The sequence below is a fragment of the Diospyros lotus genome, chromosome 14 (genome assembly GCF_014633365.1).
Source record: "Diospyros lotus cultivar Yz01 chromosome 14, ASM1463336v1, whole genome shotgun sequence".
Taxonomy (NCBI): domain Eukaryota; kingdom Viridiplantae; phylum Streptophyta; class Magnoliopsida; order Ericales; family Ebenaceae; genus Diospyros; species Diospyros lotus.
In genome coordinates, this window is record NC_068351.1 from 20,657,194 (window position 1) to 20,684,469 (window position 27,276).

At 39.4% G+C, this 27,276-nt stretch overlaps 1 protein-coding gene across 2 annotated transcripts; it reads left to right on the forward strand.

The window, feature by feature from the left end:
* Positions 1-812: 812 nt before the first annotated feature.
* LOC127790839 (transcription elongation factor SPT4 homolog 2) lies at positions 813-26,217 on the forward strand. 2 transcript variants are annotated; one of them, XM_052320554.1, is made up of 6 exons: positions 813-1,090; positions 3,460-3,616; positions 3,929-4,020; positions 4,169-4,224; positions 25,347-25,408; positions 25,973-26,217. In XM_052320554.1, the coding sequence occupies exons 2-6, from the start codon at positions 3,524-3,526 to the stop codon at positions 26,021-26,023; spliced, it is 354 nt and encodes a 117-aa protein (XP_052176514.1). In that variant the 5' UTR covers positions 813-1,090; positions 3,460-3,523; the 3' UTR covers positions 26,024-26,217. The 2 variants fall into 2 exon arrangements, with proteins under 2 accessions (XP_052176514.1, XP_052176513.1); XM_052320553.1 differs by having other exon boundaries at positions 814-1,090; positions 3,421-3,616.
* Positions 26,218-27,276: the final 1,059 nt, after the last annotated feature.

Sequence of the window (27,276 nt, forward strand, 5' to 3'; positions counted from 1 at the left end):
GAATTTCTTAAGCACATCCTAGGCATATTTTCTTTGAGCAAGAGAAATGTTTATTTCCGTTTGACAAACCTCAATTCCCAAGAAATAATTCATAAACCTTAGGTACATATTTATTATATCTTATGTTTAATGTCTAACTATTTATTGTTAATTAGTTTTATTATAATAAATATATTATTGAAAAAGATATATTTAATACTTATTAACTATATATATAGATCACAAGTATAAATTGATCCATCCAAAAAAGAATAAGTCAATCAAACCATATATTTTAATCCACCATTTATATGCATGTTTCTCATTCAATTAATTTTTTTTACTTTAATATGATGTTATAATTAGTGTTTTTAGTTATTATTATATTTTTTTAAAAATAAATTAAAGAATAGAAAATACTTAAAAAATAAAATAGATAAGATGTATGTGACAAATAGTAAAAATTATAAGAATTATAATAAAATAAATAAAGGTGTATGTAAAATTAATTTACAATTTATATGTTATAAATAAATTTGTAAGTTGTAAACCAATTATAAACTGGAAGTTGTGAAATTAATTTACAATTTAAGGGTGACGAATAAGGAGCAACAATTAGATGGAGATAGAGAAAGACGAGCGTGAGAGATTGATGGCGGTCGAGTGAGAATGTGAGTGAGAAAAGAGAAGACCATAAGACAAGATCCTATAATGGGGTTATTAAAAGTGGGGGGTATTTTTATCTAATAAAAATTCAAAAGTCTTAATTTTACAAAGATTTTTAAAGTGTTATAATTTTTTAAATTTTAATACCGGAGTCCTATTTTTCCAAATTTCCCCCTAGATTCCACATCAATTGGAGCAGCCCTGGCGAAGGTTTGGAGCAGCTAGAGAGAGAGAAGGCCATCGCCGCCGCCTCGCCGAGTGTCCGCTGCTGCCGACCGTCGCTGCATCTTCCATCTCCGCCGCCGCCTCGCATCTCTCGCCTCTCTCGTCGTCGGCGCGTCGCCTTGCCTCTCTTGCCGCTCTGGCCGCCGCCTCGCCGACCGTCGCCGCCCGCCGCTGCATAGTCCGCTCTCGCCGACCGCCGCTTCGCCTCTCTTACTCTAAGGTATGGCCAAAAGCTGCATTTTCCGCTCTCGCCTCGCCGCTGCATCCTCCATTCTTGCCGAGCCCGAGCTCAGATTTTCCGAGCCTCGGCTCGATTGCATTATAATTTGAAAATTTATTCATCTATCATTATGAGTACGTGGTAATTTGACATTGACATTGACAAATAAAAAATCTATACAATGAAAGTTTTGCTACATATGAAACATATACAATTAAGACAATCATCGACAAAAATTCCACAAGCAACAAGCTTTTCCTTCCTTCAAAATTTACATCATTTTAATGGTTAAGCCAATAATCACAGAGCAATTTGTGATTAGATTCCAACACCCAGGCGAGAAATCCTCCACTTGATGAGCGGGGACCAAAAAACAACCCTCATAGTTCCATAAATTGAGTAAGTCTTCACACAAGTAGTATAATAGGAGATTAAAACACTTATACCTATTAATTGCAACAACGAAGACCAACTAGAACATAGGAAAATGCTGCAAGATCATAGAGCTCAAGTAGATCAGAAAAATTAGAGTGAAATAGTTTATAAAAAAAGGCCCAATCAACACCATCCAAACTTAAAAAAAAAAAGTCCCAAAAACCAACCATATTTAGTGCTAGCAAAACTTTACCTTCCAACATTCCAACATCAAAAACTTCACCTTCCAACATTCAAAAAATTGCTACTAAAGCTAACCGAAATTTCAAGAGATGAACCCATTGAACAATTAAAGCAACATAATCAAAACAACACAAAATCTAAAGATAACAACACAAAAACATCCCCCAACTAGTATTAGTTACTCAAATTTGGTGGCGATACAAACCTCTTAATTACTCATTTTGCTTATTTATAATAGGTTGTTGGTGACTCTCCTCCCCCCCCCCCCCCCCCCCCCCCCAAAAAAAAAAAAGAAAAGAACAGTGACAACATGGAGAGGCTCTCTGTGTTGGTGGCATTGTAAGGCTAAACAACTGTAGGATGGGAAAATAAAGATCTGTTGGTGGCATTGTAAGGCTAACCAACTATAGGATGTGAAAATAAAGAAGTCAGTATTACTTATATGGGTATTCTTCTCAAATCTTCAAAATCTAAAGTGTTACCATTATAGATCCCATTCTTCCTCCAAAAGAATGACAACCTGAAAACCTATTAATCAAACAACTCATTGATTAAACCACACCCATCTATATATATATGCTTCCAAAAGAGAAAAATAAACCATATTTTTCTGCATATTTATTTATATACCCTACAAGCAATCATAGCTCTTGCTTCCTTGCAGACAACGTCGAGAATGGAGTTGATAAATTTTTCTCCTTTCTTGTAGTGGCCTTTGCCCTAGTTGTTGCATATGTCAAATTGGCTAAATAAGTTGTCCTTAGCCGAAAAAATTTGGTTGTAAGAGCTGGACTTAGACAATATCCATGGTCTTAAACTCCAAATTCTAGAGACAAAGTGGCCATAGCTTGTCTTGTTATAATAGAGATTGATCCTTTTGAGTTGAAGATCGAAGTCACCATGGTAGCATCTAGCAGGGTCAATGTCATTCTAAATGTGACCAATTCCCAAAACTTGAACCCAGTATAAAGGGAGATGAAGTTTGGTTATGCGAAGATGACGCGCGTTGTTGAATTGATAAGTCTAGAAAAAGGCAAATTTGAGTCTTTAACCATTTGGCCTTAGAACTTGAGTTGACTTCTGGAGCCAAATATCAATATCTTTCTAATTATATGTCTTGTACGAAATATATATATTTTTTCTAGTACAAAGTAGTGTAGATTAACGAACTCATTAACTTATTTAGATTAGTAAAATGTTGAAATAAATAAATTTTGTAATTATTAAACTTTTAGTAGTTAGTATCTTATTTATTCTCCAACAATATTAACAATGTTGTCTTTAAAAATCATCGTGAAAGTACACAAATATAATAGAGACTAAATATTATACATTAAAATTTTATATAAATATATATTGATGTATTATTTATCTAGTATATGTTTGTGTATACATGTACACATGCATATTGTATTTGTGTGTATGTATAAAGTAAAGCACACAAAGTCTAAATAAATAAAAATTAATTTTAATGGTTGAGGATATATAAGAATAGGTAAAAAAAAATCCAAGCTAGAATTGTTCGATTGACCAAACGAAATACTCAATTGACTCAATCTTAGCGCTTCTTAATTTAGCGGTGTTACAAAATTGATACATATTTAAAAATTTAAGTATATTTTTAATAATTTTTAAAATTTATTATATAATTGATTAAATTTCAAATTTCATGAATGTTTTTTGTAATTGCAATAAATTTTATGTAATACAAGGAGGGTTAGCTTTCTGAATTCCGACCTTCCCTTGCCAAGTTGCCGTGAAAGGGGTAAAGAGCGAGAGCAGCTGCGGAGCAAGTGGAGGGGACGACAAACAAAAATGGGAAGTGCAGGGGCGGCACAGATACCGACTAGCTTCGGCCATGAGCTGAGGGCGTGCCTTCGTTGCAGGCTTGTCAAAACCTACGACCAGGCATTTCCTTCTTTCTCTGCTTTTGATTATGTGAATTTTCTTTTCGGTTCTTTTTCCAATTAGTTGTCTTTGCTGGATCAGTCTACTCTGATTCTCCCTCTGCTATCTCTTTTTGTTTCTTTTAGGGTTTTTTTCTTATACTCTATTACTTGCTTTTCCTGTAATGTTGTTGCCTGTCATCTTTTAGTTGCTCTATTCAATTTGTTATGTGTTTGTTAATTGACAAATTTAGTGTATGTATTGCTTTGTATACATTCAATTGATTACTTTACCTCTCGTATGGGGTCTGTTTATATACCACATGATAATCAGTTCAGGGAATCGGGATGTGAGAACTGCCCTTTCTTTAAGATGGACGAAGATCATGAGCGTGTTGTTGATTGCACCACTCCTAATTTTACTGGGTATATTAATTAGTGCTTCTATACATCTGCTTCCCTCTCTTTTTCCCTTCTTCTATGGTATAATTATGCAATGACAATGGGGGTACTCCCCTTAGTTTTAAATTATCACAATAATGTTTAGACTTAAATTTTGTGAGTTGTCGTGCAGAATTATCTCAGTTATGGATCCAAGCAGGAGTTGGGCTGCTCGATGGCTCCGTATTGGTAATGTCTGACCACCTTTCCCATCCTATTTGTTCATTAGGAAATTTTGGTCAAAATATACAAAACTTAATTATGGAGTATAAAATGCATGAGTAACCTAAGTTGAAGATAATTTTTTTGGATTAACCGTATAAAATATTTAAGTTGTAGTTGGTGATATAAAATATTTTTTCTTTTCCTCCTTTTGTTTTCTTTTCTTTGTACCCTTTAAAAACTAGAAAATAAATTTGAGCACTGCTATAATGTTAGCGAATTTTAATATGTTTAGGAACATGTGAGGAGGAATGACATTCTTCTTGAACTAGAGTTTGCTGGCAGGATCCAGATTCTATGTTGAGAACGAGGTATATTGCCCTAGCCTGTCTAGATTTGTGCCAAGATGTCCACATGTCATGATGCATGTGCACATCATTTAAATTACAGGATTGACATAATGTCCGTAGATGAGTTTGTTTAGGATTGTGATCTTAGTAAATCTTGCAAATATTAAAAACATTGGTCCTTTTGAATTAGGAAAAGAAATAAAACTAAAAAACTAGAGGTTGCTGCAGAAACTTGGTAATAAAACATGATGGCAGATGCCTGCTTTGGTGAGTCAATATGAGCTGACTGGTGACTGTCAGATTCCATGGAGGCAACTAAATGCTTCCTGTGGACCCTTTCTATAGCCAATGTTAAAAAAATGGAAACTACTAAATTATGATTACAATTGGAAAATAAGAAAAAAAAAAAACAAAGGAAACAAACTCTGCAACTTTACTTTTGAGTAAGCATATTAGGCTTCTGAACATTGACATTGATGAACTTGTTTACCAAAGAAAAAATCTGCGGGTACATTCTTTTGTTTTAAACTTCAAAAGACTAGTGTAACTGTTCAACCATTCAACTGTGTGGTAGTGTGACTTGTCAAATACGACCAAGCATTTTGTTGAAGAGTACTGGTCAACTGTTGAAAAATTGGGATATGCAACAAGGGCATCAGCATCAACTGCAATGAATGAGAGATGGGGTGTTTGGTGATGAATTAAATTATTCTATTGTGGAATTGAACCCAACCAACATTTAGAAAAACCAATTTAATCATTTTAACTGAAATGGCTGAATTAATTGAAATAACTAAATTATAAAGCTATTCAAAATAATGTGCGTTCTTGTTATGTTGGAAACATTGAATTTAAAAAAATAGAATTCTGAAACTTTTAAGGCAACAAAAGTATCTTATAACATGTGTGCATATTTATTAAAATATAATATAAACTATATAAACAAATAATAATTTCGTCAATAACATAAAATCTAGGTTATCTTTGTATAATGATTTTATAACTTGGTCAATTCAATAAAAAATCAAAATACTAATCTCAAACCCAAAATGAAAATGAAAATTGATTTTTTTAAACCAAAACTGAACCAAACCAAATTTAATTAAAAATTGAATTGAATTAATAGAAATTAACCTGTTCGGTTCAAAAATTTGATTTTAACTTAATAATGCTAAGCCCTAGTTGGAAGATATTTGAGATCAGTTGTTTGAAGGGGGACTTAGGCTGCTGAGAGTCAAAGCAGATTGGATGCACCTCATTGTGTGAGTTAGTGTTCTGTCTTTGAATTATGGAGGCCTTGGCTTTTCAAAATCTCTGGTGTTGGAAAAAAGGCTGCTAATGGTGATTAGAAAGTGAAACTTGATGGGGTTTGCAGTGGTGGTGGGTGTGTGTGTGTTTTGGGGGGGGGGGGGGGGGGGGGGGTGCAGTTACTCAATTGTGGTTGAAGAATCATTGCTTTTCTTTTTGCAGTTACTCAATTGTGGTTGAAGAATCATTGCTTTTCTTTTTGCAGTTACTCAATCTAGGCTAGATGATATTGTTTGGTTGAGCTTTTCTGTGGCAAGAGGATGGGAGGTACAGACAATGCTTAGCAATGACCAACACTGAAGGAGCAAGTATATGACATCTTATGGTAGCCAGGTTGGATGGGGATGAGGATTTACAACCTTGTCTCCCTCTTGAGATTGTGGGGTTTCAAGGTGGGTCACACGGGTGTTAAGAAGGATTAGGAGTTTTAGGGAAGATCTATCAATTTGGGCTTGTGAAAGGGAAGCTTTGAACCCGTTTACAGAGATAAAGGGTGGAAGAGAAACTTAACATCAGATTAATTTAACAATGCGGTTCGATTAGAGTAGTTTAAGGCAAGGAAAGGATGGTAGTCTAAATTATGCAAAAAGAGTAGGTCCTACCCATGGGGGCAAGGAGTTGGTAGCAACTAGATCTTTAGTCTTGTGAAATTTATTAATGTGTCTTGGAACATAAGTGGTTTAAGTAATCTTCACAAAAGAGAAGTTGTTAAAAGCTTGTTGAGAAGGTTGAAAGATATGTAGACGTTTCTATACTTAGTGAAAAACATCCTATTGCTTATCTTAGTGAAAAGTTGAATGAATCTAAACAAAAGCACTCCACTTATGACAAGAAATTTTATCCAATTATCCAATTCTTGTGTCATTGGTCACTTGTCAACACAACGATGTATCCTCTACTTGCACCAGGAAGCTTTTGTTTCTTGAATTTTGGAAAGAAACTGAACCATATACATGGTTATTTGATTGAATACATGCAAGTCTATTATTTCATTGTGAAACATTGGCCAAGAGTTGAGAATAAAGTTGTTGATGCTTGTTAACCACATTGAATGTTGAGGTCATAGGGTATGAGCGGCTTAAACTGGACATGTCTTGAGTTTGAAGAAACCTTTCTAACCTCAAAGATTTTCACCTTTAGGACGGACACTTCTTTGAGTCAATTGACTTTCTATCCTAGAAATACCAGTAAGAGATTTGTTGATGCAGGAGACTCATGCAAGATGCTGTTGGAATCCAACCGATAGGAAGGATTTCCAATGGATAAACTGAATTGAATTACTCTTCAAAGTTGGAATTACAGAAATTAAAGGCAAATACAGCAGCAACTGGGCATTCGAGAGGCCCAAAACTCTCCTACAATTTCTCCAAATTCTTCACACCCTCTACCTCTCTTCCTACCCCTTTTATATGTTGTTATTCTCTTCTCTCTCCTGCATAACCGTATTTGGTTATGCAGGCCAGGCGTGTCTGCTGGTTTGTTACACAAACCAGCCAATTGTCTATCCTATCCCTTGCGCACATGCTGGTCGAAGCTTCCTCCAGCTGTGCTTCCAACTTCCTTCAGCTGTTTGTGACGCCTAGAGTAAGTATGAAAAACCGGGGGCCTAACATTACTCCCTCCCCCAACTTTCACCTTGTCCTCAAGGTGAAAACCTGGAAACTGCTGTTGAATGAGGTTGAAAGGCTCCCAAGTAGCTTCCAATGGTGGCAACCCTTTCCATTGCAGTAGAACGTCCAAACCTCCCACATTACTTCCTCTGCCTGGTCTGACTCCCAACACTGCCTCTGGTTCAACCAACATCTCCAGCTCTGCACTTAACTGATTGGGAATATCTACCGCAGCTTGCAATACCCCCTTGGCTTCTCGCAGCTGAGATACATGGAATACGGGGTGAATGCTGCAAGATGAAGGTAACTTTAACCTGTAAGCCACAGGTCCAACCTCCCTCTCCACCTCAAACGGACCATAAAATCTAGGAGCCAATTTCTCATTAGTACGCCCAGCCAATGACTTTCGCCGATAGGGAATTAGTTTTAGGTAAACTAAGTCTCCTACATCAAACTTCACTGCTCTTCTCTTCATATCAGCCCTCTTCTTCATGATAGCTTGAGCTCTTTGTAGCTGTGCTTTCAGTTCTTCCAGAATGTGGTCTCTCTCGACAACCTGCTGTTCCACAACTGAAACTGGTGTGGAGCCCCTTTCAACTTTAAGTATGGCTGGCGGTTCACGCCCATAGACGGCCTGGAAAGGTGTGGTTCTAGAGGTTGTGTGGTATGAAGTATTGTACCACAATTCCGCCCATGGCAGCCACACAAACCAAGATTTAGGCTTGGAAGAAGCAAAGCAACGAAGGTACGTCTCCAATGTCCTATTCAGCACCTCCGTTTGACCATCCGTTTGTGGATGGTAAGCTGTACTGCGTAGAAGCCTGGGGCCTTGGAGACGAAACAGTTCCTCCCAGAATTTGCTCATGAAGATCTTATCCCGATCGGATACAATGGACCGTGGTAGACCATGAAGCCTTACAATCTTCTTGACGAAGACTCCTGCCACTTCTCTAGCCGAATACGGGTGTTTCAGCCCAACAAAATGGCCATACTTGCTAAGTCTATCAACCACCACTAAAATCGAATCTATTTTTCCTGACCTGGGTAAGCCTTCGATAAAATCCAATGCAAGGTCTTCCCAAATTTGATTTGGTATCGGTAGGGGTTGCAAAAGCCCCCCTGGCTTGAGTGCTAAGGCTTTGTTTTGCTGGCAAATCGCACAGTGGCTTACATACCTGTGAATGTCCCTCTTCATCCCTGGCCAATATACACTTACCGCGATCCTCTTGTAAGTCTTCAAGAATCCCGAGTGCCCCCCAACATTCCCATCATGACCCTCATGTAAGAGCAATGGGATGAGAGAAGAACCCTTCGGTAGATATAGCCTCCCCTTGCAGAAGAGAAAACCATCCACCAACTGAAAATGGGGTTTGGAAGTTGGATCCCGCTGGAGATCCTTGACCACCTTTTGCAGTCCTTCATTGTCAGCTATCTCCTTAGCTAGCTTATCGAGTTGGAGAATCTGAGGAACGGTTATAGCGAGGAGGGCAGCAGAGTGGCTGATGCGGGACAACCCATCAGCTGCTTTATTCTCTAACCCAGGTCTATATTGGATTTCAAACTGAAATCCCATTAGCTTAACCATCCACTTCTGATATTCTGGACTCACCAATCTCTGTTCCATCAAGAACTTGAGACTTTTTTGATCTGTCCTGACCACAAATTTCTGTCCCAAAAGGTAGTGTCTCCACTTTTGCACCGCAAATACGATAGCCATAAGTTCCCTCTCATACACTGATTTCTTTCTTCCCAGCTGATTAAAAGCCTGACTGAAGTATGCAATAGGTCGATGGTCCTGCATTAATACTGCCCCCAAGCCATGTCCAGAAGCATCCGTCTCCACCTCAAATGGCTTGTCAAAATTCGGCAAAGCTAACACCGGCAGTGACACCATGGCAGCTTTGAGCTGTTGGAAGGCTTGTTCAGCAGCCTCATCCCAGAAGAAATTACCCTTCCTAAGTCTGTCCGTGAGTGGCCATGCCATCTTGCCATAATCTTTAACAAAACGCCTGTAGTATCCGATGAGACCGAGAAAACCTCGCAACTCCTTCAATGTGGCAGGGGAGGGCCACTCCAACATGGCTTTTACCTTGCTATAATCAGCAGAGACTCCTTCTTGCGATATGATATGACCCAAGTACTCAATTTCCAATTGTCCGAATGAACACTTCTTCTTATTCGCAAACAAACGATTGGCTGCCAATACCTCCAGAACCGAGCACAAGTGTTGTGCATGCTGTTCATAATCTTTGCTAAAAACCAAGATGTCATCAAAGAAGACTAGCACGAAACGCCTCATCTGTTCTCTGAAGATATCATTCATCAGTGACTGAAATGTGGCTGGCGCGTTAGTCAAACCAAAAGGCATCACGAGGAATTCGTAATGGCCTTCATGTGTCCGGAACGCTGTCTTTGGAATGTCCTCAGCCTTGACGCGAATTTGGTGATACCCGGACTTAAGGTCAAGTTTGGAGAAAACCTTGGCCCCATGAAGTTCATCCAGCAACTCTTCAATCACTGGAATTGGAAATTTGTCGGCCACTGTTACCTTATTCAATGCCCGATAATCCACACAGAACCGCCACCCTCCATCCTTCTTCTTGACCAGCAGAACCGGACTAGAAAAAGGGCTGGAACTGGGTTGTATGATCCCTGCTGCTAGCATCTCTCCTACCATCTTCTCAATCTCGTTTTTCTGCAGATAGGGGTAACGGTAGGGCCGCACACTAACCGGAATGGTGTCTGGTAGCAGGTTGATGGCATGATCCTTCTTTCGGAAAGGAGGCAGCCCTTCAGGTTCTGAGAATACCTCCTCAAACTCAGCTAACACCTTCTTAAGGAACGGTGGGACCTCGACCTTTTTGTCACTGTAATCAGCTACCATTGTTCCCAACTCAAGCAATATTCCCTCTCCATTCTCCTTGAAAGCCTTCATCATCGCTTTCAGGGATACCAAGCTTTTGCTCAAACTAGGATCTCCCTGCAAGGTCACAGCCAATCCTCCCACCTGGAACTTCATAGTCAGGGCTTTCCAATCCACTCTCATCTTTCCCACCGCAGCCAACCACTTCATCCCAAGAATTACATCTGAGCTACCCAGCTCCAGAGGTAGAAAATCTTCCACTATTTGCAAGTTTTGTAGATGTAACTTTACCCCCATGCAAATACCGGCCCCTTGCACTGCCATCCCGGTTCCCATGATAACACCGTAACCAGTCGTTTCTGTTCGCGGCAACCCCAATTGTTGAACCAACTCCGTCGCTATGAAGTTGTGCGTCGCCCCCCCGTCAATCAGTACTACCACTGGTTGCCCTTCTATAACACCTTGTAGCTTCATGGTTTGTGGTGTTGTTAATCCAACCACCGAATTCATGGAGAGTTCAATGATTTCGCTGCCTTGGCGTACATCCTCTCCCTCCTCTTCTTCCCTCACTTCCGTGGTTCCCCGTTCGGATCCTTCCCTCTCTTTACCGTCATCATAAATCATCATAACGTGCAATTCCTTGTTCTTGCATCTGTGACCAATCGAGTACTTCTCATCACAAGGGAAACACAATCCCTTCTCCCTCTTGGCTTTCCACTCAGCCTCGCTGAGTCTTTTAAAGGAAGCATTACTACCACTCTCGGCCACTGGTAGCTTACTGCTCGCCTGATTCGGGGCTCTCGAATAAGAAGTCGGGCTTCTGGATTGAGTGGGATAGATTCTAACGGTGTTGGAAGTAGAGTAGGTGGGAAATTTACTTCCCACTGACCCGAACCCTTTACTGCAGGTTAGGATGGCTGCATTTTTATCCTCAATACATTGCGCCATCAGCATGACCCGATCTAACCCCCTGGGTTGAAGTACCCTGATCTCAGCCTTAATTTCAGGCTTAAGACCGTTGATGAAATGTCCTTCCAAAAACGCCTCAGAGACGTCCGACACTGGTACCGCCAACGTCTCAAACATCAACCTATACTCCTTAACCGTACCTTCTTGTCGCAAAGCTAGGAACCTCTCTTCCAGCGACCCTTCTTGAGTTGGGCGGAATCGGTTAAGAATTCCTTGCTTGAGCCCTTCCCAGCTGCGGATCCCCCTGCGCCTCGACTCCCATTGGAACCAAGCGAGGGCCCCTGCCTCGAAGCACAATGCGGCTGACTCGATCTTCTCTTCCTCCGACAGTTGGTTGACCGTGAAGTATCTTTCCGCCCTGAAAATCCAGTCGTCTGGATTGTCTCCTTCGAAGGTAGGCATTTCCAGCCGTCTACCTCTCCCCTCCGGTCGCCATGCAGCGTTCATGCTTCCTTCCATTCTGTGACTCATACCTCCTCCTGGTGTCATCTCGGAATCTGGGGTCGAATCCGGTGGCCATTCGTTCCCATGAGCCTTAGCCTTCCGCTCCCGTTCCTGTTCGTCCCACCTTGTGCGCATGATAGCGAACTGCTCCAGCATCTCGGCTACGTTCCGATTTATGGTTTGAACCTCTCCCCTCATCGTGTCAACCTTCCCCTCCAGGTCCCCCACTCTCTCGGTTAAGTTTACCATGTTGATCGAAGATGCTCTGATACCAAAATGTTGGAATCCAACCGATAGGAAGGATTTCCAATGGATAAACTGAATTGAATTACTCTTCAAAGTTGGAATTACAGAAATTAAAGGCAAATACAGCAGCAACTGGGCATTCGAGAGGCCCAAAACTCTCCTACAATTTCTCCAAATTCTTCACACCCTCTACCTCTCTTCCTACCCCTTTTATATGTTGTTATTCTCTTCTCTCTCCTGCATAACCGTATTTGGTTATGCAGGCCAGGCGTGTCTGCTGGTTTGTTACACAAACCAGCTAATTGTCTATCCTATCCCTTGCGCACATGCTGGCCGAAGCTTCCTCCAGCTGTGCTTCCAACTTCCTTCAGCTGTTTGTGACGCCTAGAGTAAGTATGCAAAACCGGGGGCCTAACAGATGCCTTATAAGATACTTTGAGTGTAACAAGACCATAAGTAACTAATTTATTGGGAAAATCTAAATAGAGATTGAGCAAGATGGTTAGTGTTACATGTCTGGCCAAGAGAAATGTTGCCTCACCTTATTATTTGCCCCTGGTTATCCGTGGTAAGATGTTAGCATAGATTTTGCCTTGAGTCTTCCCCTTGCCTCTAAAAAGATTGACTCAAAATTTGTTGATTGTGAACTGTTTTTCCAAAATGCCCATTTCATCCCACATAGAAAAACTTCTATTGCCTTTAAGGTTGCCAAGTATATTCCATTGGGATTGTCACGTTATATGGCCTTCCCAAGATCATAGCGTCTGACTGGGATGTTCTCTTCACTAGTTATTTTTGGAAAACCCTGTAGCATCTAGTAGGCACTGAGTTGAAATTTTCTATTACATACTTTCTCGGTCCAACGGAAAAAGTCAATAGGTTTATTGGTATAGCTTATAAGTGTGGTACATTGTTATAAACATGCTAAGCTTTTAACCTCACTCCCATGTCGCCTCATGTTAAAGAGTGTCCAAATTAATTGAGCCATTTACGTAACATATTCATGACAAATCAATAAGCAACTTGAGGTAAGTAATGCATTATACAAACTTTGAGCTGACATTCATAGGTAACTTGCTGAAATTGATATTGGTGATCATGTTGTGATCCATTGTAGGCTAGAGCAGTTTCCTCTTAGAATCATCTTCAAGTACCAAGCTCATAGTGTGGGTCCTTTTAAAATTCTAAAATGAGTTTGACAAATGCATGCCATTGATATACGACTTGACTTTGTTCTTTAGTTTGACATCTATCATTGAGGGCCTTTTTGCACACAAGTCATATTAACCCACATGATTATCCTTACACCAACCCAACCTATTGAACCTCAATTAGAGCCCAACGCTTCACCACCATTATTTTCCCCCCCTTGCACACCAGGATAAAATTGATGCAATTTAAGATGAGCAGACTGTTTTTAACATTAAAGGTTCAATAGTTCTTGGTTTGTTGGGAAGGTCTTTCTTATTCTGATTCCACTTGGATTACCAAAGCCCAATAATAGCAGCTTGACCCTGGCCTATTAGAATTATACAAGAGTCGGCAAGATCTTTCCATGGTAGCAACAAGTTCTTTCCACTCTAAACAAGTTGGTGTTGATGATATTGCTTGACCACTAGTGACATGAGTATATGGCATGTGATGAGAAGATCATACACCACTTTCCTTATAGTTGGGTGATTGAGTAGTTAGTGTCCAAAAAATTGAGGGTGAGATTTTCTCCTATTGGGGGAGATTGATAGTATATTTGATCTATTTTAATTTTTGATTCCTAGCTTTTACATTTGGTAGATTTGTATGAAACATTGAGACTTGAAATATTATCTTTTTTAGTTTAATGTCAGCCCCCTTAAGTAGGCATTAGTGATATAATTAGAGAGGAGGTTGATTTGGAATAAAATTTTGATTTCTTCCCTTTTCTGAGTTCTCACTCTTGAATCTTCTTTTCTCTTTGTACTTATTTCTCTTCTTCCCTAGATATGTTTTCTCCCCTCCCTGATTTTGTTCTATTCTCCAATTTTCTGTAATCTTTCTTGCTGTCCTACATCAGTATACATATGACCACCTAAATTGGGGACCACTTATTTATGAATTGGATAGGATCCATTATGGGGGACATATGGATTGGTTTGGTCAAGTTAAGTGTCTCTTCAATAAAGGGTTCTTAGTTTTGCTTAAGAGGCCTTTAGGCAAGGGACCCACTTTCTTCATTTTTCTTGAAAATCTTGGTAATGGAAGCACATAGCCTCCTTTTGTATAAAAATAGTAGCCTTTGGTGGGTTAATATTTCTAAGTCAAGTCCAAAGGAACACTAAGGTTTTCGTGTTACACCAGCTTTTACAATGTTATATTCTTCATTTTTGTGATCCTATTGAACAGACTAGGGGATCTTGGATGTGTTATTGTATTTCAAGACCATCTTGGATAGGATTACTCATTAACCTTGCTAAGAGTGAGATAATTTTTGTTGGGATGGTGAATTCTGTAAAATTTTGAAAATTGGGTTGTAGATTAATAGTTCTCCCTTCTTGGGTCTTCCCTTGAGAGCTACGTCAAGTCTAGAACTCTTTGGGATGAGGTGGCCAATCATTTTTTGGTTGGCCAATCTTGGTAGCGAATGGGTTGAAGAAGCACTAGAAGGGCCTTTCATTTTCTGTAGGGGTGTGTGTGTGTGTGACGGAAATGGGGTGGAGACATAGTGAACTAGTTCAAGTACCATTCATGAGTTGGGGTAAGAACTGTAGTCCATTGCAAAGTGGTTTTTAAGCATTAGAGATTTAAGGTTGTATTTGACTGTGCAAACCTTCCATCCAGGATGAGAGGTGTTGGTAAGTACTTCTAATATGTCAAAGGCACTGATGAGGGCTTCTCGATGAAGATATTACTTCATAGATGATGGTCTTTGATGGCTTCAACTTTCAGTGTGTTTGTTGGTGAGAATATTGGTTGGGGTTCTCAAAATGGTGGCTAGGGCTTTGATGCCCTCGGTGAGGATGGCTATGGTTGATTACTATAGTGATTATGGTGCTTTGTTCTGATGGTGATTCACAGTTGCTTTGTAAATAAGCTATGGTGACTTCGCTGAAGATGGTGTCCTTCAATGGTATCTGCTAGAGTTGACAATGGTGCCTGATGTTGTGAAACGGATGTAGTGTTGTTGCTGATAGGCTTGTGGTTGTAATGATCTGATGCCAACGACCAATTTGATGGATTCAGACTGTTTCTATGATGATCCCAATGGTTGCATTGATGATGTTCGAAGATAATGCTGCTGCTGCTGCACTTGTTTTATGGAATGTTACATGAATTTTTTTTGATACCATTTGACAGAGATGATGGTGGATGGTTCTGTAGATGGTGCTGTGAGCAACTACAATGGACTTCCGTTGTGTTGCAAAGATGATTCTGACGACAGTGGTGGACTCAACTGGTGTTGCTGAGGGCTCCAATGATATGGATTATGATGTCATTGTTGTTCTACAAGATGGATGCTGTTGGTTATTGATGACGATGAATGTTGTTGATGTTCTCTAGATGGATTGATGAAGAAGTGCTATTGCTGGAAGTTTCTGGTTAATGAAGATGGGAACCATTGTCGAAAGTTCATAATCCTATTTATAGGCTAAGATCCCAACTAAAAGATAATTACCCTAACTACAATTATATCAACAAAATAAATAAAAGATAAAATTCAAAGATAAAAACTAAATAAAATAAGATAAATCAAAATAACTGAATACTCTTAACACGATGGATGTGTGGATGTACAAGGATGCAATTAAAAATGTGGTTATTCATAATAAGGTTGGAGAAGCTTTTATTGAAAATAAGATTTGTGAGACACTATTAAGATGGTTGGTTTTTTGAGAAGAAGATTGGTGGAGTATTTTATGAGAAGAGTGGACGGAACAGATGAAGTCTTCAGCAAAAGAGATTTCCTATAATAGTTTGGTGGGGAACACTTGCGTTTATAGAAGATATAACAATAAATAGATATGATCGACAAGTGTTAATTTATGTGTCAAATCCTTGATCCAACGGACGTAACTCTCCTCTATTTAGAAGAGAATTAGGCTGGAATTGTAGAAGAGGGAAGGGAATTTGAGAATTGAGGGAGAAGGATTGAGAAGGGGAGAGAGAGAAATTTAGAGGAAAATTGAGAGAATAGGCAATTCAATTGTATTGGATGCCTTTCAAATGAGCTAGGACCGAGCTTTTGTACTCGTCCTCCGTGGGAAGTTGGCACCAGTAAACGGTTGCCACTCCCGAATTCAAATTAAAAAATGCTCATCTAATTACAACTTATTACTGCCATAATTCCCCCTTAATACAATAGTCCTAGCTTAGGAATACGACAATTTCCCCCTCCTTAAACTACTTCTTGTCCTCAAGAATGTAGAGCAAATTGGCCGGACTGGGAAAGTGCTAGAGAAGCTCTGGCAAGTATTCCGAGGTATTATTGTCAGGGTGTAGTGATGACCACTGAACTAATACTTGGGTTAGGGGAGCCCCTTGTTGGTAGGTTATCCATTTGTCTAGAATAGCTACTGGTGTGGCTGTTGGTTCTTCTCCACTGAGATGAGAGGGAAGGGCTTGATTGACCACATTATTTCCAGTTGACTTCTTCAGGAGAGCGACACGGAACATGGGATGAACGTGTGTTCCCTTAGGTAATTGCAGCTTGTAAGCTACCTGCCCAATCCTTGCGATAATTGGATAGGGGCCATAGAATTTGGGGCTCAATTTAGAAATCGATTTCTTAGAGAGGGACCTCAAGTGAGGTTGACTAGCTTAAGATACGCTTCTTTCCCTTCCTCAAAACACACTTTCACTCCTTTTCTTATCTGCTAGTTGCTTTATCCAGTTTTGGGTCTTGGCCAATTCTGTCTTCAAGGTCTATAGAGTGTGTTGCCTATGCTGTAAATAGGCATCCACGACTACTACTATAGTTAGCCCCCCAATAGATGGCAGTAGATTAGGCTTGTAACCATACAAGGCTTTCAAATAGTGTCATATTAATAGAACGGTGGTGGCTGGAATTATCAATGTTCTAAAACGCTCTAGGAGCTAGTCAAATGCCAGATTGGGGCCTAGCACCTAGGACGCCTAGGCGGACTGCTCTTTTTTTTTTTTTTTTTTTTAAGTTTTTGATGTAATTTCATGTTATTTTTAGATAAATCAAAGTTGAAAATATAAGTGAAATAATGGAATTAAACCTAAGAAAACAAACTGTTGTAGATTAGTTGTAGGTTCAAGAATGCAGAAGCAACAATAATACAACAATCAACATAAACCATATCTGAAGAATCTAACTATCTAATTGTACTTCTTCCTCTTCGTATTCTTCCAACACACGATCTTCATCGGACTCAAAATCAAATTCATTGATTTCTTGCTCATCTTCTTCTTCTGATTGAAAATCATCTTCATAAAGCTCTCTCACCCTAGAACTTCTTTGAGGTTGAAGCATCTCATCTGCTTCGGATGCTTCACCAACCACTTCCCAAGTGAGCCCCGTACCAAGCTCAACTTCTTTATCATCTCCTCTATCAACGATCCATTCTCGTGCATTACTAGCATCACTAGTAAGTAATACATCGGCATTCCTTTCCTTCTCCCTTTTTTGCTTGTTCATCAATTTCGCATTAAATTGGACATAGACTAGATTGTTCAATCGATTCACGTACAATCTATTTCTTTTCTTCGTATGTATAATAAAAGCAATATCAATACAATGAAATTAAAATATTGAAAACGCTTTAAAATATACACTAACCCCTTCAAAAGTGCTCCAATTTCTTTCACAACTAGATGAACTAGTGGTTAATGAGAGGATCCTTCTCGCCATTCGTTGCAAGTTTGGAGTTTGATTTCCATAAGTCATCCACCATATAACTACATAGGTCAACCAAGTATAAAGTAAACAAATTTATACACTAATACACAATAGAAAGGATTAAAGGAATTTTATAGCTAGATTATAATTGTCTTCATTTTTTGCACACCCAAGGGCTGCCCACGATTTTCCAAAAGCTCCCGCTTTACAAGTATACTTTGGTAACTCACCATTTATAACATGAGCTTGCAATTCACCATCATAAAACATCTCCACATAGTTAAAAGACCCATCCATCACTTCATGATCAAGTTGTATATCCATATCCTTAAAAAAGTAGTAAGGATTCGAAATGTCAGCTGCAAAATATTGTGGACTATCTAGCCTATCTTTCACCCTTGCTTCAATAATCTCCATAACAGGCTGATAGTTCTTTTCTAGATTATTTAGGGCTTCCTTAATATCTTCCTTTGCCTTCTTAATCTCTCCATATAAGAAGCCTATAAAAGGCTTTCTATCTGCATCAACAATTCGAAGCACCTTCACCAAATGTGCAAAAACCTTAAGGCATACACTCACACCATTCCGAAAAATAATGCTCATCAGAGTAGCATAGGTTGCTTTTCCTTTAACCCATTTGTGACCATTTGCACTCCTCCCATTTAGAGTTGGTAAACATTATCCTCATTTGGGCCTTTTTCTCCATCAAACTCTGCTGAGTAAGGAAAGAAGAAGCGAATCTAGTGACTCCTGGTCTCACTATATCTCTCTTCTTTGTAAATGACCTCATTAAGGACAAGGTCTTATAGTGTGCATAAATGAAGATTGTCAAACTTTTGGCTTGATCAATTACTTTCTTATACCTCGACAGTTTTCTAATACTTTCAAGAATCAAATTGATGGTGTGAGCAGCACATGAGGGCCAAATAAGATATTTGGCCTCTTCACCTTCAAAATTTTGTTGCTCCTATATTGTTAGCAGCATTGTCGGTTACTACTTGAATGACATTTTGTGGCCCAACTTGCTCAATGCACTTGTCCACATACTCAAAGATGAGTTAACTTATATGTGCTTCATCTGAAGACTCTTTGGAAGAAAGAAAAGTAGTACCCGTGTTAGAATTAACACACAGGTTCATGATACTCCTCTTTTTTCTGTCTGTCCAAGCATTTGTCATAATGGAGCACCTATTTCGTGCTCACTCTTCTTCATTCTTCTTCAGTAATTCTTTCGTTTTGTCAACTTCTCCCTTTAATAATGGTTCCCTCAACTAGTATTGACTGGGAGGTTTGAAACCCGGCCCAAATTGACCAACTGCCTCAACAAACAATTTGAAGCTTTCACAATCAATAGCATTGAAAGGTATACCAGTTTCGTACACCCATCTAACACAATATTCACGAACATACTATGTTCTCTCTTTAAAGAGTGCTTCACTGATATTTTGTTGCCTTTACGTCATTCCTGCACTCAAAACAAGTTTCAGGGCTGATGGAGTTTACAAACTTATCCATAGGGCTAATAGTACGAGTCACTTTTCTACTCCCTAACACTTGTAATTCATCTTCATCATCCCCTTCATCCCTTTCAGAAATATTAACGAAGGATCTCATCAAGTCGTCTTCCTTCTTATTCTTCTTCTTACTCTTTCCCTCGGCAATAGCATTCTTACATTTGGCTTGATCATTCGGAGAATATTTTGGACATGCAGAAACATTTTTGAAAATGTGGCCGATGTGTTCTTTTATTTTGTAAACTCCTCCAGACATAACTTTACTACAAAACTTGCGTTTAACTTTATCCATATTATTCGGATCAATTAATATTCTATACTCTCATCTGACATCATTTGACTTCCTTTTAAGAACTGAGGCAACCATGGACGATACTCCTGTACTCCTAGTCCCATCCGACATTGTTAATTTAATCGGAGAAGTCTGCATTAGAAACTTATATATATATATAAATTATAAAATGATATTATATATATTAAACTGATATATATAAATTGATAATATATATATATATATATAAACGGGTGATGGATACATACCGGTACTGGAGGACAGAGGAAGAACCACCAACAGCGAGAGAGACGTCTGGCAGCGGTAGCCAAGGGTCCAAGAGAGATGACCGGCGGCAGCAACCAAGGGGCCAAGAGAGATGATTGGCAGCGTCGGAGAGAGCTTTCGAAGAGGTGATTGGCGGCGATGTCGAGACTCGAGAGAGAAATTGAGGCACAACACAGGCACTTGACTTCCAGATTGGTTGGTTCTCACTTCTCTTGACTTAAAAACCCTAACTTAAAACCTTTGAAAATTAGGTGACCTGGGCAGCTAGGTGGCACCAATGACCGATTAATCAGATCGACGCCTAGGGAGGCCGATTAGCCTGTATTTGCGGTGGCCATGGGCTGCTTAACGCCTAGGCGGTCGCCTAGGCTGATTTTTAGAACACTGGGAATTATACCACCATCGAGCCAAGGACAACCATTTGTGCCATCCCTTAGGCTGTAGAAAACAGAAGCACGTCAGGTAAGTCTCAAGTCATTGATTCACTCGCTTGGATTGGCCATCCGTCTTAGGGTGACAGGCTGTGGACATGTGGAGCTTAGAGCCTAGGGACCTCAGTAACTCTTGCCAAAATAAGGTAGTGTACACCTTATCCCTATCAAAAACAATTGTTTGGGTTATGGCATGCAACTTAATCACATTGTCTAGGAAGAGCTTGGCTACTTCTTGTGTGGTAAACAAGTGGGATAAACTCAAGAAATGACTGAATTTAGTCAACCTATCCACCACCACTAGGACACAATTCTTCCCTTCTGACCTGGGTAAGCCCTCTATAAAATCCATAGTGATATTGGCCCATGCTTGATCTGAGATGCCAAGGGGCTGGAGAAGTCCAGGTCGTGCCACTGACTCATGCTTGCACCTTTTGCACATGTCACAATTGAGGACGAATTCCATCACTGACTTTTTTTAAACTAGGCCAATAGAACACCTACTTCACCTTTCGGTGGGTGTTTTGAATCCCTGAGTGCTCTCCTAGGGGAGAATCATGCATGATTTGAAGGATTTTGTCCTTTAAGGTCTCACAGTCCCCGATCACCAACCTCCCACTATATCTAATCAACCCATTAAGTATAGTGTACTCCTACTTGCTATTGTTGTCAATGCTCAATTGCTCCATTAATTCCCTCATTTGTATCCCCAACTTGCTGCCACTTCCTGGTACCAATTCAGTACCAAGGCAGTGATGGCTGCACTAGTCCCCTCCTCATGGCATCTTGATAAATCATCTACAACCACATTCTCTTTCCCCTTCCTGTACTGAATCACATAATTCAACCCCATTAACTTTGCCATACCTTTCCTTTGTAAGTTAGTGTGTAGTCTTTGTTGTAGAAGAAACTTAAAGACTTACATGATCTGTCTTGATTATGAATTGCCTCTCTTTTAAGTAGTGTCTCCATTTGTCCATTGCCATTAGTACAACCAATAGCTCTTTGTCATATGTGCTAAGGCCTTCGTGCCTTGGGGCCAAGGCTTGATTAAGGAAAGCCAAGGGCCGACCATCTTGTGCTAAAACAGCTCCCAACCCCATGCCACTGGCATCGATTTCCAGAGTAAATGGCCTATTAAAATCAGGTTATTCCAACACTGGGACCTCACTCATTACCTGTTTTAACTGACCAAATGCAGACTCTGCTTTTTCATCCCACCTAAATCCATCATTCTGTAATAATTCAGTTAGCAAACCGCATAGTTTTTCACAAATCATCTGTAATAACCAATGTGCCCCAAAAACTCCCTCAAAGTCCTGACATTAGCTGGTCGAGACCAAGCAACCATAACAAATATCTTCTTAGGGTTTGTGCTAACTCCAACACTAGAAATCACATGCCCTAAGTACTCCACTTGTTTCTAAGCAAAGGCACATTTGGACTTCTTGATATATAACCGATTGAATCCAAGGACTTGGAATGTAGTCCTACGGTGTTCTAGGTGTTGGAAGAAGGTAGGGTTGTAGATCAATATATCATCAAATAACACCAGCACAAATTTTTTGAGATAGGATTCCAAGATGTGATTCATTAGGGCCTGAAATGTGGCTGGTGCATTGGTTAATTCAAATGATATTACTATAAACTCGTAATGTTCATGGTGGGTTTTTAAGGCTGTTTTGGGAATGTCGATTGGGTTCATCTGAATTTTATGGTATTCAAATCTTCGATCTAGTTTGGAAAAGACTGAGGCATGGCTTAGTTCATCCAATAGCGCTTCAATAATTGGGATAGAAAATTTGTCTTTGACTGTTATAGTGTTTAATTGGCAGTAGTCAATATAAAAACGCCGGGTGCTATCCTTCTTTTTCACCAAGAGGACAGGTGAGGCAAATGGGCTTATGTTGGGATGAATTATAGAATGGTCCAGCGTTTCTTTAACTAATTTTTCAATTTCGGTTTTGAGTTTGGGAGGGTACCTATAGGATTGGATATTAACTGGTTTTGCATTAGGTTGTAGGGGAATAGAGTGGTCAAATGGTCTCTTAGGGGGAAGGTCCTTAGGTTCTACAAATAAGTTTTGGAATTCAATCAGTAGTGTAACTAGGGAAGTCAATTCATGTACTTGCCATGGGGATGTCTGATTGTTGGCTGCCATCATATATTGTCCCTTCTGTTCCCTTTGATCCTCCATCTCCTCCCTAGCTTCAATTGAAAATAATTAAGCCACTTGGGAGAGTTTGTATTTGAGTAGCTTCTGCAGCTGTTTTCCTTTAATCATCTTACAGGCTCCTAATTTCGCATTAACTTGGAGGGTTACCCTCCTCCCTTCCTTCTCCAATGCGACTTCCATCTTGTTGAAGTCGAAGTTGATAAGGCTTACCCCCTTCATCCAGTCAACCCCCAAAACGATCTGACATCCCCCAAGCTTTAATAGTCTTAGATCAGCTTCAAAGGTTTCCCCCTGCATCATCCAACAAAATCCCAAACAGGCTAACTTACTCAACACCTTACTCCCATTAGCTACTGTTACCGAGAGGGGTTGTGTATTTGATAGCTCACAGTTCAATCTCTTAGCTATCCCTTCGTCAATGAAACTGTGGGTACTCCCACTATCAATCAATACCATGAGAGTGCCTTCTTAAACTTTTCCCTTAACCTCGATGATCTTACTGTTGGCCACTTCCTTTATGGCATGCAATGAAATAGCTCTGTTGTCTTCCTCCCAATCATTAAACCACGACCACTGTTTCTTCCTCGCCATCTTCTTCTATCTCGCCCCCTTCCAGCAAGAGCCATTGTCTCTTGCATTGGTGTTTGGGGAAGTACTTATCCCCACACCTATAGCATAGTCTTACTTGTCTTCGTTGTCTCCCCCCTCTTCTCCTTAGGAGCAGGAGGTGGCAATGCTTGAAACTTAGTCCCTGACCCTACTCTGAACATCTCCTTTTCTTGCACCCTTCTTACGGGGTTGTCTTAGGCCATAGTTTCCTCCCTTGCCTTGATTTCTCTGTTCCCTCATCAAGGCTTCTATTGTCAACTCCTATAATAGGGCATTCTTAGTCGCTTCTTGCACCATTCTTAGCCTCATCATCTTCACCATGGGTCTGAGATCATCACTTAGTCCACTAATAAAGCTTGACACGAAATACTCTTCGGTCATGTAAGGATTCCTATTGAGCATAAGCGACTTCAACTCCTCAAATTTGAGTTGGTACTCCTGCACCGATCCATTATGTTTCATCTTATTAAATTCCTCCACTATATCCATGGTTCTTCTCTCCCTGAACCTCTCGTACAATCCCTTCACAAATTCATCCCAATTGTAGTCATTCCTCACTCTTGACCACCCTTGGAACCATACGTCCCCTACATCGTTCAAATAGGCCATTGCCAAATTGACACTCTGGTCATCTGCCACCTTGTGTATACTAAACAACTTTTCGCACCTTCGAACCCACTAGCATGGTTTTGATTTATCAAACATGGGTAATTCCAATTTTGGAATTGGAAAATTGGAATGGTTTGAATTTACTTGAACTTTCGGCCTCCTCTCCACACCATTGTCTCTAACTAGTGTCGGATCAATCTCCACTTTTGACAATCCGATCCTTTGGCTAGTGCCAATGCTTGGCAGTATCGGATCCATCCTTTCATGAGGGGGAAAATCAGGGGATAACCTCACCTGAGCCTGACATAAATTGATGCATCTGATTGCGTAACATGTTGCTTTGTTCTCTCATCTCTTCTCGGAGCTGATTGCGCATGTCTCCGCGCAAACGATTTGAGGCCTCCTCCAACTTCTTATCAACCACCACTCCAATTGCATCTTCCACGGTTCCTACTCGCGTCTGCACCTCCATCATTGTGGCTGTCACTTGTTGGAGCTGCAGTTCCATCTGCTTCATGCGTGTGTCGTTTGCTATTGCACTGAAATTTTGGAATCCTTTGGCTAGGAGCATTGCTCTGATACCAATTTGTCGAATCTTTGATCCGACAAAGGTAACTCTCCTCGATTTAGAAGAGAATTAGGCGGGAATTGTAGAAGAGGGAAGGGAATTTGAGAATTGAGGGAGAAGGAGAGAAATTTAGAGGGAAATTGAGAGAATAGGCAAGTCAATTGTATTTGATGCCTTTCAATTGAGCTAGGACCGAGCTTTTATACTCATCCTCTGCGGAAAGCTGGCGCTAATAAACGATTGCCACTTGCCACTCTCGAATTCAAATTAAAAAACTCTCATCTAATTACAACTTATTACTGCCATAATTCCCCCTTAATACAATAGTCCCAGCTTAGGAACATGACATTATGTAGTGACCGACCTGTTGGAATTGAGGATTGATATGTTATTTTGCTACTGGTGAAAAGAAAAATATCTTGAAGGATAAATTCTTGGAGAAAAGTGGCATGCTATTGGGAAAAGCTGTGATAATCATTTTCCTCTTAATGAAACCATGCACGTGTTGAAAGTGGCCAAATTCTTATACGCTCGACCTGACTTGGCAACTAGAGGACATTTATTCCCTGCTGTTTTATCTGGCCTCTTTCCAAGCATTGTATGAATTTTGGTTGCAATGATATTCAAAAGGGGTTACAGAAGTCTTGCACTCCAGCTTCATTTTTGTGTCGAGCACATTTGGTGGGAACAGAAATATAGGATGTTTGAGGACGATGGATAATTTTCTTGTTACATACATTGTACTGAGTGATGGCGATTAATTTTTCTGAACCTTTTTAGACTTTAGCTGCTGTTACGGATTTCACGGGGGTGGGTTTCTTCAAAGAAACTATTCTATTCTAATTTTGCATGCACTTGGATCCACGTGTGAGATGTGCCGCCCTTCTGTGCCATCTTTTTTTTTTTTTGTGAATAATAATATAGAGTGGCCATGGAATGAATGATATTGGATATATAATTGAATGAATTAGTTTTCTTTTATTTTTATAATTTGTTTCCATATAAAAACCCAGCTTTGTTGACAACTTATATCACACCATTTTAAAACATTATTCAGGAAGATTTGTCCCTGGTTGTTACACGCTGGCAGTCTCAGAGGCACTCCCAGAAGATCTGCAGGTTTGCAATTTTTTGTACTTGCTGGAGTTCACGAATTTTGTTATTACTGTGGAAATTGGTCAGAGTATTACCTTCTCTTCTTCACAAGGCAGGCGGCAAACTACATTTCTCTGCAATAACAGCTAGCTAGCTACTAGCTACATGGATAGATGGATGGATGGCTAGAAATTAGTCCACAAAATCCACCTACTACTACTAATTATTTCTCAACCCGAAATGCTCCGACTCTTGGGCACTCCTGAGAATATCTCTCTATCTATCATATTGAAAAGTCCTAGGTCCTCCCCTGCCTACTTATTACCTCCATTTGCCGAATAATTAATTATTACCTATATATATATATATATATATAAAATAAAGCTTGAAACATGTAAAAACTGGGCGCTGGGTGCTGTGTGTGTGCGTGTGGATTTGAATTTTATTGTTTGATTTTGTTTTTAAGAAAAGCGCAGGCAGGCAGGCAGCTTTTTCTAGTGGATATGCGATTTTGGATTTACTATCGTTCTTTTCTTGACTAATAATAATAATGGTTCATTTTATTTATTTATTTATTTTTTTTTGTAGAATCTCTGCGAAGATGAACGAGTTCAATATGTTCCCCCGAAACGTGTATGATCGAAGAATGGGAATATGGCTGAAACATTATATATATATATATATATATTTTTTTTTTTTTTCTTTTTTGCTTTCAAATCAAACTATGTGGAGGCTTGGCTGCTTGAATATGTATGGCAAATGGCACTCGGCAGCATCTAAAGCTTTCTCCATGAATCAAAGCCCGAGACTCCGTTTCAGTTTTCAGTTTTTTACATCTTTTAGTTCATTCAGTTGTTATTTCAACCAAAAAAAAAAAAAAGAAAAAAAATTAATTTACCGGACAAGTGAATTACATCTCAAGATCTGCAAAATAAATTTAATTTACATATTTTGCTTTTGGGTATGTGAAAAGGAATATGAAATTGAGACCAACCTGTTATAATTTCATCATCTTTACTCTCATACGACCCTAATCTTAATACCTGTAGTGTCTGTACCCCCAATTCTCTTCCCGTTCAATCTAATTTAAAAAATAATATATATATATATATATTTAATCATTTCTATCTCAATTTCTTATAAATATGATGATATGATAAAATAAGGATGCAATATGATATGATTAAAAATGACAGGTCAGGTTGATGATAGATAGAAGACGCTGGCTAACTAGCTAGCTAGCTCCTTCCGCTGCTGCTTTTGCAGAGTAAGATGAGATCGATACAAAACTACTTTATTTTATATATATATATATATATATAAAGCATAATAGTTAGTTGGTTGGGCGGCTGCTGCTTGTCAAATTTGCTTTAAGAAAGCCCAAGGAACAACAACAAATGCAATCACCCACCCGGCGGCCCCAATCAAAACCAAATTCCTAACACACCTACCTGAGTGTGAGTACTTGCTGCTGCAACATTAACTAGAACTAGCTTCGGCAACAGTATCACCATCACCATCCCAACAAGTTCATGCCATGATGAAGCACTTGATAGTTAATGCTCTTCTACTCTAACTAATACATACAGGCACTGCACTGCACTATCAATTAAGTACACGCAATACATTCACCATAGTTTAGACAACACCAACTTATTTAAGTTTGTTTCATTACATTATACATTGACGATGATCCATGTAAGCCAGAGTTTATTATTCCTTGTTCTTTGTGTGATTGAAAGATCACAAATTTTAGTTATAAAACCTATTGGTGGTTTTATTGTGCTTTTAAATTACATTTTGGAAAACAACTTCTAGTTCTTATAGTGTAACTCACAGTATTATTATTTTCTTTTAACATTAATAGATACAACACTACACTCTGCTACTGT

Bases quoted from the DNA above. Each gene is read 5' to 3' on its own strand.
- LOC127790839 (XM_052320554.1), top strand. From the start codon at position 3,524: ATGGGAAGTGCAGGGGCGGCACAGATACCGACTAGCTTCGGCCATGAG. The intron at 4,021-4,168 runs GTATATTAATTA...GTTGTCGTGCAG, and splicing joins ACCACTCCTAATTTTACTGG to AATTATCTCAGTTATGGATC. The intron at 25,409-25,972 runs GTTTGCAATTTT...TTTTTTTTGTAG, and splicing joins CACTCCCAGAAGATCTGCAG to AATCTCTGCGAAGATGAACG.